Source organism: Macrotis lagotis, chromosome 1, assembly GCF_037893015.1.
Source record: "Macrotis lagotis isolate mMagLag1 chromosome 1, bilby.v1.9.chrom.fasta, whole genome shotgun sequence".
In the NCBI taxonomy this organism is placed as follows: domain Eukaryota; kingdom Metazoa; phylum Chordata; class Mammalia; order Peramelemorphia; family Peramelidae; genus Macrotis; species Macrotis lagotis.
Genome location: NC_133658.1, coordinates 854298639 through 854309666, shown reverse-complemented (window position 1 = coordinate 854309666; position 11028 = coordinate 854298639). Strand labels below are relative to the sequence as shown.

The 11028-nt window shown below is 48.0% G+C and overlaps 1 protein-coding gene across 2 annotated transcripts in view; it reads left to right on the top strand.

Annotated features, from left to right (window-relative positions):
- Positions 1–1647: 1647 nt before the first annotated feature.
- SPOCD1 (SPOC domain containing 1) overlaps positions 1648–11028 on the top strand; it is a 47407-nt gene continuing 38026 nt past the window's right edge. For both annotated transcript variants that reach the window (XM_074217680.1, XM_074217679.1), the window contains exons 1-2: positions 1648–1698; positions 2486–4299. In XM_074217680.1, coding sequence (XP_074073781.1) covers positions 2539–4299 — 1761 coding nt within the window. In that variant the 5' untranslated portion in view covers positions 1648–1698; positions 2486–2538. The remainder of the gene's footprint in view (positions 1699–2485; positions 4300–11028) is intronic.

The window sequence follows — 11028 nt, the reverse complement described above, 5'->3', positions numbered from 1 at the left end:
CTTTTGCACTTTTTTTCATTGAATCCCCTTCCCAGTTTTTTTTTTTAAGAAGCTCATTTGAAGGAATTTAGCCAGATGAAGAAAAAGTTCAAGGTGAACAAAATCTCTGTCTTCAAGTACTTCAAGGTCATATGAAAGACTGTCTTCTCCTTAGACTCTAAATGAATAAAATGATAGTTAACATTTATAAGGAGAGTCCAGCTAAGCAGCACAGTAAATTGAGTGCCAGGCCTAGTCAAGAAGACCTGAATTCAAACCTGCCCTCAGGTGTGTGATAATCAACAAGTCACTTTATCCTGCTAGCCTCAGTTCCTCATCTGTAAAATGAGCTGGGCAAAGAAATGGCAAACCATTCCAATGTCTCTGCCAAGAAAACTCCAAAATAGAGTCACAGAGAGCCTGACACGACTGAAACAACCAAACATTCGTAAATCACTTTAAAGTTTGCAAAGCACTTTCCAAATATTATTCTATTTTTCAAATCCTGAGAGGTAGATGTTATTATGACTCACATGTTACAAATGAGGAAACTGAGGCAGACAAATTCAGCAACTTGCCCCAAATCTCATTTAAGAGCCTGAAGTCAAAATAGGACTCAGGTCTTCCTGACTTCAGGTCCAGGGCCTCTAAAGAGGTTTTTATAAAGAAGATTTATAAAGTTTACTTATAATTTGAGAATATCTAAGACTAGCCAGGGATGTCTGGGAGATCAATTCCCATCACCCAAAAACTAGATGACCATTTGTCAAGACTGTAGTAGAGGAAGCGAGGTGATATAGTGGATGGTTTGCTGGACTGGGACTTGGGGAAATGACCTAAGTTCAAATCTTGTTTCAGATTCTGGCTGCATTTTGGGTAAGTCCCTTAACTTCTTTTGTTTCGCCATCTGCAAAAGGGAAACTATCACCTATCTCACAGTCATTGTGATGATTAAGTAAGTTGAGATATATATATATATATATATATATATATATATATATATATATTATATTTATATATGTACAATATATCCACGCTTTGTATATATAGATTTGCAAAACAAAACTCCTCTATCAATGTTCTCTATTATTGGAGAAGCGACCTTGTGAGATTCTGGTCCATGAGCTGGATGGGATTTATTCCAGAGCAATTCCTTCATTTACAAAGTGAGGGAAGGAACTTGGTTGGGGGGGTCACCAGGGTAGTAAGTAGCAGTCAGGACTGGAACTTTAATCTGGTTCTGAATCTAGAGTATTTGATTCCAATTTCAGTAGAACATTTTGTAATCCTTAAAGCTCCACGGGATTGAGTCTTTTTTTTTGTAGGCACTATTTTTTCCCATTCCTGTACCCCCTTCAACGTGGAGCCCCCCACCTTGCTCCTTTGTATCCCTCACCTACAGGTGGCTCCTCCCCGGTTTGTTTTGCCCCAATTCCTCCCCTCCTTGCCCCCACCCCAGGCCAGGCCCCTTAGCCCTCCAAAGTCCCTCGTCCCCAGCTGGCAGCGCTCAGCCCCAGGCGCCCCCTCCTCCCTCCCCGCCTGCTGGGGGCTCCCGGGCCGCAGCTCCCTGCCTCCCCTGGGGTGTGGGGAGGGGGCTGCACAGCACGGGAAGGCCGGGGCGGTTCCTCGATGGCACGAGGGGAGGGGGAGGGGGCGGGGCCGCAGAGAGTCCGTTGGGCGCTGGCCGAAGGAGAGGTGCGGGCAGGGACCGCTCCGCAAGTAAGGGGCAGGGCCGGGCTGCGGAGCCCTTGGGGCGGCGGGGCGAGCTGGGGAGGGGGCGGCGGCGGTCAGTGACTGCGGGCGGGCCGGGCCGGCCCGTGGCCGGGCAGGAGGAAGGCGTGGCCGGCTGCTCACCTAGCTGGGGAGGGGTCCCCTGGGCGGGGCGCAGCGCGCAGGGCTGCCCCATCGGGCGGAGGATGTGCCTGGGAGGCCGCGCTCGGGGTCTCCCAGGTAAAGGGACCTGCGGGGGTCTCGCTGCTCCGCCAGCCCCCTAGTGGAGGGGGCTGCTCCTGGGGGCCCTCCCTGGCTTGGCTTTCGAGGGGAGATGGGTCAGCATGGGGGCGGGAGAGGCCACTGCTTAGTGCCGAGCCTGCCTGGGCAGGCCTGTGGGAGCAAGAAGACAGGAGGGTGCCCGTCCGGGGTGGGGGCCAGAGAGGCTCAGAGCGTGGCCTGTCCAGTGGAGTCCGGCTCCGCAGTCATTCCGAGAGGCAGCCCACCTGGACTGGGGACGGTAAGCAAGAGCACGCGGCCTGTTTGCGCCCACCTGTGGGAGAGCATCCCGAGCTCCCGTTTGGTCCTCCTTGAGAAAGGACAGCCACCCGTCTGACCCAACCTCATCTCGCTGGGCCTCGTTTTCCTTTTTGGTAAAATAAAGGGACGTCCTCTGACGGGGCCTGTCATCCTGTGTCCATCCCTGGATCCCGAGGGATCTCAGAGATCTAGGTTTTTTCCTGGGAGAATCTTTCTAGGACTGGTGTTGATACCATCTCTCTATCTCCCTTGGCAGCTCTCCCCGCACGTCCATGGTTTCCCTGGATCCTGGCTGGCCAGCCATCGGGCATGTCAGGAGATGCAGAAGGGGAAGATGCCTTCAGTCCCAAGGATGCCCTACTCTGTTCCCCTGACGTTGGCCCCTTTGTGGAGGAGGACAAGGGGGGCAGCTCAGCGTTGAGTTGGACTTGGGGACAGAGTACAACCTTCTCTCAGTGGAGCCCAGAACCTGAATCCAGCAGAAGCCCACCCTTTGGAATGGACTGTCAGGAGGACAGTGACCTGACCCAGAAAGCCCCACAACAGTCCCAGTCGGTGGGAGCGGGTACAGGTTCTGGAGACCAAGTTCTGGGCCCAGACCGGCAGGTTCAGGAGGGCCAGGCTTCCCCACTTTTCCAGGATCTTCAAATCCAGCCTACTCTTGCACCAATGAAGAGAAAAGCACAGTTCTTAGAAAAGCTTCACGTGGCTTTACATGACATCCTAGCTGAAAACTGGGGGAAGAAGCTCAGCCATGTGGCTCAGGGCATCGGGTCTACGGGAAAGGGAGGGAGGCCTGAAGAAGCTGAGAGCCACCCTGACCTCCAGGAGATCCCTGGAGATGGGCTGCCAGGAGAGAAGAGTCCTCCAGAACCCGACCCAACCCCCCCAGAAGTGAGATGGCTCACCCCAGTGGCCTTTCCTGACTGCCTCGCTGAAGTATGTGAGCAGGGCATCTTCTCTCGCCTGGCCCTGGCAGAGGAGGCCTCTGTGGATTGTCCTCTAGACACTTGTGAGGTGGCAAGGGAAGGAGAAAAGGTGAAGAGACACCAGCCTGATGCCTCACCTCCTTCCCCTACCTTGACCCTGGAGAGGGCAAACAAGAAAAGCAGGCTGTTGACCAACTTCAGAGAAGTGAGGAAGAGGAGAAAGCTCAGGGAAGAAGTATTCCGGAGGAGAGATGAAAGAGGCCGATACTACCGGGGCCCAGCACAGAGTGCAACCAGGGCAGACCCCAAGACTCCAGAAAATTCCTTTCTGAACAGCCCAAGGGAGACTTGTAGAGAAACGAGAAGGGTTGCTGGGACCTCCTTCACTGCTGAAAGAGAGTGTAAGGTAACAGGGAAGACCCAGAAATGGACTGGCCGGAAGAGAGCCCTCTCCGCACATCCTGCCTCCTTTGCTCCACATGGCTCTGCTGATCCACTGTTGCCCAAGGGGACTGGAAGTGGGGAGTCTTCTGTCCACCCCACCACTAGGTATCAGAGAATGACTGCGACTTCAGCTGTAGAGGTCCTAAGACCTCTTGGGAGATCAGTCTCTAAGACTTCCCGGTGCTCACTAGATGCCCCCTTGGATTCCTCGACTTTGGCTTCTTTCTCCAGATTATCAAGGGAAGTGGCTACAGAAGATCTTGATTTTGCTCTGGTGCCCAAGGCTGTCACTGGGGATGATGATGATGATGATGATGATGATGATGATGATTCTTACCTCTCGAATATTGCTGAGGAGCTGGAGTCTGCTGTGGACAAAGGTGTTGCCTCTGGTGCCAATAGGCGAGCTATGTCAGAATCATCTGCTAGACTCCAAGGGTTCTCCACCACAAACCAACCCCATGGCCAGGCTGCCCCAGCTTTCCCAGGATCCAAGCCTTCCTCAAAGAGACCTGGGACCAGCAGAACCAGTTTGGACTCTGAGGTAACTGAATCATCAAGGAGACCCTCTAAACATCAGAGGAACAGATCAAGAGCTGGAGAGAAGCCAAGGAGGCAGGTGTTGTCCACTCCCCGGGAATGGGGCAGGAATAGAGGATCCAGATTGGAGAAGGTGGAAGTAAGCAGAAACAAAGAGGTATGTCTTCTCTAGGCAAGTGAACCCTTGCAAATGGCAGAGCCCAAATCTAGGCCAGGATGATGATAAATATCATTGTAGCTTATGTTTCTGTTGTTTTTAATTTTTTTTTTTTAGTTTTTGCAAGGCAATGGGGTTAAGTGACTTGCCCAAGGTCATACAGCTAGGTAATTATTAAGTGTCTGAGGCCGGATTTGAACTCAGGTCTCCTGACTCCTGACTCCACTAGCTGCCCCCATCTGTTGTTTTTTAAGCCTGATAAAGCCCTTGTCTCATGCATCCCCTGGGGAGGCAGATATTGTGGGGATTCTTTTCCTCATCTGACTCTGCGGGAGTGAGTTCCTACTTGGGGTCGCACAACTGAGAGATGATCTCGGCTTCTGCCTGCAGGGCCCCGTCTGCTCTGCTCCCACTTGATGTTGTTATTCTCCCCAAACAATAATAGAGCAAAGTAGCAGAATTAAGATTCAAGCGTGGGCCTGCTCCCTCCAAATCCAGAATCCCCTCCATGACAGAGTCCAGGCCTCATAGGCCAGACCTTGGTTTTCTCTTTCAAGCTTTTCCTTTTTCTGAAGATTTGGAACTCTGACCCAGATGCTCTCCTGAGTTAGAAGTGCCCTTTGCCTGCTTGTTGCTCCTCTGGGGCTGCTCTCCATCCCACCCCACCTTCACCTTGGGACAGTCCACTCTACCCATCAAGGGGCAGGCTTCAGAGTCCATGGGTCTTGGGTTCAAACCCTGGTTTGAGCCTGGCTAAATTACTTAGCTAAGACTAGGGATTTAGATTTGACCTTGAATCTAAACCTTGTCTTCTATGTCTACCTTCCCTGCTTGGGGGGCTTTCTGTTGCTGTTAACTGTTGTTGATTTACTAGAATGATTTGGCAGATAGGATATCCTGGGTGCTTTATCTTCCCCTCCTCAGTACATACCTTGATAGCCACAGTCAGCCCCCAAACTACTGAATCTCAGCACCTGTCTAATGTTTGGACATTTTACACTGGGGTGGGGGAGCTTGGAAAGGTAAAGCTCCAGTTTCTGGCAGGTTTCACCAGGAGTCCCAGCTGTTTTAGGGTCTCTACCAGTCATAGGGCAGACCATTCAAGTGAGGGTGGGATGAGGAGTGGGCCTGAGAATGGAACCAGTCAAGGAATCGACCTGGGGGCCTGAGGATGGAATGGGCTGCTCTGAGTGCAGCCTTAGCTGAGGGTCAGGACCCTGCAGAGAGGCCTGGTAAGAACAGGGCAAGCACCCTGCTCCCCAGGATCCTGGGGCTCTCACTGTGGCTGTGTATGGAGGAGGAGGTGGAGGAGGGAGACTGTTCTGTCTCTCTGGGCCTAGCTTGGCCTTGTTACTCTTGAGGTTAGGGAGGAACTGGGTTCAAATCCTGATGTAATTCTTATTCACTATTTGACCTAGGTAAGTGATTTACCCACTCAGAGCCTCACCAAAGGATGTTTCAAGAAGTATAGGGCATTTCTAAAGCGGGGCTAATTCTTAAGAGCCTTGGTCAGAATGAATAACAGCCAGCCTTGGGGCTCGAGCCCCATTTCCTATCATCCCTCCCCCAATCTTAATATCTTGAGGCTACAGTATATCTGATATCGCCATGTTGGAGGGCAGGGGTGGGGGTGGGAGAGTCAAGAAAGGTTTCATAACAGAGCGGAAAGAGCCCTGGACATCCAGTTAGGAAGGACCCGAGTTCAAATTTAGACTGCAGCACTATTAACTCTGCGAACTTGGTCAAGTGCCTTTATTGGTCCAAACCTCAGTTTTTCCTTCTGTAAAATGAGAACAGTAATGTTTGGACCACCTCTCTTCCAGACTGGTGGTGAGGAATGCGCCTTGTGCCCCTTGAAGCGCCGAAGGGAGGAGATGTGACTTGTTTTTATTGGCCCTCACTGGACTGTGAACTAGCGTGGAGCCAGCTCCAGCCAGACAGGAGGTGGGGGCGGCCAAGGAGCTTCAGCATCAGCTGAAATCTGCCAGCAGCTAGCTCTGTCCTTGACAACAGAAAAGCAGGATGGCTTCCTCCAAACAATCTGTTCCCATGGCAACTGAGGTTTGCTGTCCCTTTATGGAGCTGAAACCAGGCTCTGGAAGGGACTGGGGGGGGGGCATAGCATCGGAGGGCAGTGTCAGCACCAATTCACTGGACCAGGCTTGTATGGGGCAGACAGGGGCTGGGGCAATGAGGACAAACACCTCTTCTGAGTTTAAATCAAAAGTCCCTTCTGAACGCCAGCCAAGGCAGTGGTGAAACATCTCTGTTTGTTGGGGCTTTGGTTGTCATCCAGTGGAAGGTGGGAGACACCAGGAGCAGGAGAGCAGCCTCATTCTTTTGAGTTCTGGCCCTCCCTCCTTGCTGGCTTCTCCATGCATCACTTCCAACTCTTGCACAGTTTCATATCCATCATTGACTCTAAGGCCTCGGGCTGGGGGCCCACGTGATTTGTGGGGGCAGAAAAGTCTGAGGAAGGACCCTGCTCAGTTAGAGATAAGGGGCACACTCTGATCCTGATGGATATGGACAGAAGGGGGAGCCCTAGTCCAATGTAGGTAGAGAAAGGTCCCTCTCCAGCTTGTGGGGGGGGGCAGGGGCTAGCCATTTCCATACTCCAGCTTGGTGTATATGGGGAAAGCTGCTCATCCTAATGGGATCAGTCACGTCCCTAAACTTTCCAAGTTGTTTTGTGTTTTTTTTTTCTGGGTAAGGGTTGTAGGGTAGGGTGGAGGCACAGAGGCAGCACCATGCTGATTGGGTTCACACTGCTGCTTATTCTGACATGCTTAATTTTGGGACTTTTCCTTTGCCATTTGCTAACATTGCTGATATCCCTTTCTTGAGTGTGCTTCTGCCTCAGTTTCCCAAACCTCAGTTTCCTTTTCTACTCTCACCCATCTCTTTGCCTTCAACCCTTGTGCCATCATCTGCAGCATGAGGAAGGGAAAACAGTTCCAGGCTAGATAGCGCCTGGGGTGGGGGCAGACTTTTCCCTGGGCTCTGCTTTGAAATGGGGGAAATAGCTGTGGGGGGGGATCTTCAGCAAGACCAGAAGCTCGCACACATCAAAGATAGCATCCTCAATCAGACCAGTGATTTAAGCAACCCATGATTCTGTCTTAGAAACAGCAAAAGACACTGTGAGCTAGTGTGGGTACTTTGGAGTACTTTGGGTACTCCAAAGGCAAAGAAGGGCTTTCTACCCATCTCGTTTTCCCTTAAAGATCCTCAGTCCATGCAACATAGATCTTCTGCCTTCCAAGCTCCATTGTCTTCAATCCATTCACAAATTGCCTGAAAAATAAAACCTTCATTGGTTTCCCTTCACCTATTAAACAAAGTATCAATTCTTCTTTCTGTCCTTAAAACTTTTCACCAGTCCTGCTTTGTTGTCTAAAACAGAACTGTTGACCATCCCTTGATCTTCTGTCCTGTTTCCAGGTATTGGTTCTCATCCCCATCCCCTTCCTCCATGCCTGGAATCTTCTCCCCTTTCCCATATGTGCCCATTGAAGACCCTCCCTTCAAAACCCCACTCCAATGACATCTCTTCCACGAAGCCTTCTCTGCTCCATCAGATGAAAACTATCTTGTCCTAATCAGATTTTTAATAACATCTCCATCTATGTCCATGTCATAGTCACCCACAGGATCTTGCTATCTTCAGCATAGTAGGTATTTAATACATTTTGTTGAACTGAAGCTTCTGCCTTCCGTGGTGTTATATGAGCCCTCCTTAGATCACCTTAGTTCTTTATCCAGACTTGAGGATTCCGAGGATGCCTTCTACCCTGAAGAGGCTGGGAGCCTATGATAGATCTTTACCTTGTACTTAGTAGGTAGAGATTATGTGTCCTGGACATCTGTTTGCTATGTTCTCTGTGAAGGTAGATCTTCATTTGGGGAAAAAAGCATTTGAGTGAGAATCAATGGAGAGAAAAACAAAAGTGATTTTTGTCATGGGAAGATATTACAGACCCCTGGACAGGAGGAGGAAACAGATCAATTTGGCAGCTGAACGTGGGAGGCAGGGAAGTGAGGGACTGTGGCGCTGATGGGAGACTTCACATTTCATGGTTTCCACTTGAAGGACTCTCTCTGTCTACACCAGAGAAGCTAGTACATTTCTGGTTTGTTGTCTTGATAATTCCATCCTTTAAAAGATGCAAACTTGAGATCTGATTCTGAGCATTATTATTGCTTATCCACAAGGACTGGTTGTGGAAGTTAAAACTATAGGAGCTCTGAGGAGAAATGAGAGAGGAAAGGAGAACCAAGGATGAACTTGACTTGGGGGGGGGACAGTTTTCAGAGGTTTGGGAGGAAGAGTCAGAACCTGTTCTTTTACAGGGGAAGGCAGCCCAGGAAGACTGGGAAGGACTCAAGAATGACATTGTGAAACTACAAACACAAATGATTTTAAAGAGGAAAATAGCCCAAGAGGCCAGTGTGGGTACACAGGGTGCTCTTTGGACAACTTAGATTTTTTTTTTTTAAATATGTCTGGTAGATATAAAAAGGGGCCAGTAACTAAAGGTGAATACCATGGGGTTATGCCATTTCCTACCAGGAATGAACTGAGACTGGTGATAAAAGCTAGGACAAACCACAAAAAGGACTTTTTTAGCTAAGCTGGATAAAAGAGGGGATCCAAAAAGAGAAAAACTCACTGCTCAGGGGAGATGGGATAGTAATAATGGGCAGTAGAGAGAGGGGAAGACCACTCCCATCTTATGTTTTCTCTGCCAAGGAGAAATATTACTGGACTGCAGAGGAAAGAACAGACTAGTTAATAGAAACTTGCAAATCACAATAGGCTAGGAGATAGAGCTAGGATTCCCTTAAGGAGGTCAAGTGACCCAGCAAATGGAGTTAAATCACAGCATACTGAGAGAACCACCAAACGTGATGATTGAGTCAGTGTCAGTGATCTTGAAAAGACTTGAGAACAGACAATTACTACAGAATTGGAGAAGTACTAATGTCCCAATTTTCACCATAGGGGTTTTCCAGCTGTGGGGAGGTGAGCTTCACTTTGATTTCTGGATATGTTCTAGATTAGATGGTTTATGAACATTTGGAATGATCACTAATAGCACAGTTCCATCAAAAGCAGATTGGGCTAGATTAACCCCATTACCCAAAATGCTACATAGTTTACCTAGATTACTGTAAAGCATTTTTTCAGAAATTCTCATGCTATTCTTGTGGAAAAGATGTAGCAATGTGGGCTAGTCAGCAGCACAGTTGGCCAGGTTCAGAGTTGCTTGAAGGCGCAGACCCAAAAGAGTGGTCATTAATGGTTCCATATTAATTTGGAAGGAGTTCTCCAAAAGGACCTGGGGTTGGCTTTGTGCCAGTCACCATTTTTATCAAGGACTTGGATGGCATGCTTATCAAATGTGCAGGTAACAAGATTGGAAGGGACATCCAAGATAGTGATGTGATAGTATCCATAAGGACTTTGGCAAGCTAGATTGAATGGAATGAAAGATAATAGAGATAAATGTAAAGTCTTGGGTGTGAATTCAAAAAATCTATTTCCTTTTAGTGGACCTCAACCTCAAAAGCATAGCATGGTAGCATTAATATAATCTTTGACTGGATTAAGTGAGGGAACAGCTTCCAGAACAGGAAATAGTGTCTTTGTGTACTTTGTTCGTCTGGAACATTTTGTTTAGTTTGAGGTACCATTGTTTCAGGAAAGACATTGACCAATTGGAGGGCAACCAGAGGAAGAAGGAGACATTGATAGGTTTACATGAAACAATTCTATTAACCAACCTAAAATAAAATATTTTGAACCAGGGCTAGAATTGGAATTAGAATTAGGGTGAGAGGAACTGAGAGTGGCTTTAACTAACAAATCCCATTTTCATAGTTCTTTAAGGCTTATAGAACTTTCCTTACTATTATCCCTTTGAGGTTGGAAGTACAAGCTTTTGTTAATCTCCATTTTATTCATGAGACCAAGGTTTAATTTACCCAAGGTCACATGATTGGTAAGGGTCATAGAAGGAATTTAAATTAAGTATATTCTGACATCTAATCTGTTCCTTTTCTCTCTTTCATAAACAAACAAAACAAAGTGTCTTGGTGTATTTACAACAAACTCATTTTTTTTTTTTTACCTTAAAGCATTTATATGCTTTATAGTCTTCTTCCTTAATAATACCCCCTTCCCCCACCAAAAAAATTCTTCTTTGCAACAAAAAAACTTTTGAACTAAACCAACTGATATGGCAATGCTGTCTGTCTGCATGTGCCAACTTCAGCATCCATAGTTATCTGATCCCATGGGGCAGCTAGGTGGCAAACTGAATAGAGCACCAGCCCTGAAGTCAGGAGGACCTGAGTTCAAATTTGGCCTCAGAAACTTAGTAACTGTTACCTAGCTGTGTGACCTTGGGCAAGTCACTTAACCCTGTCACCTTGCAACTCCCCCCAAAACAAACAAACAAACATAGTTATCCGATCCTTTGATTCATTCCAAGTTCAGTTATATTTCAGATTGTTTTTATTTGCATGCTATGCATATTGCTCTTCTAAAGTTGTTTTTCTGCTCTCTGCTTCAGGTTCTGCATGTTTTCCTCATAGAGGCCAATTTCTAATGTACAATAATAGTCTATTATGCTTATATACCATAACTTGTTCCACCATTCTCCAACTGATGGGTACCACTTTTGCTTGTAGTTGTTCTCAATGATAAAGTTGCCCCCATTCCCT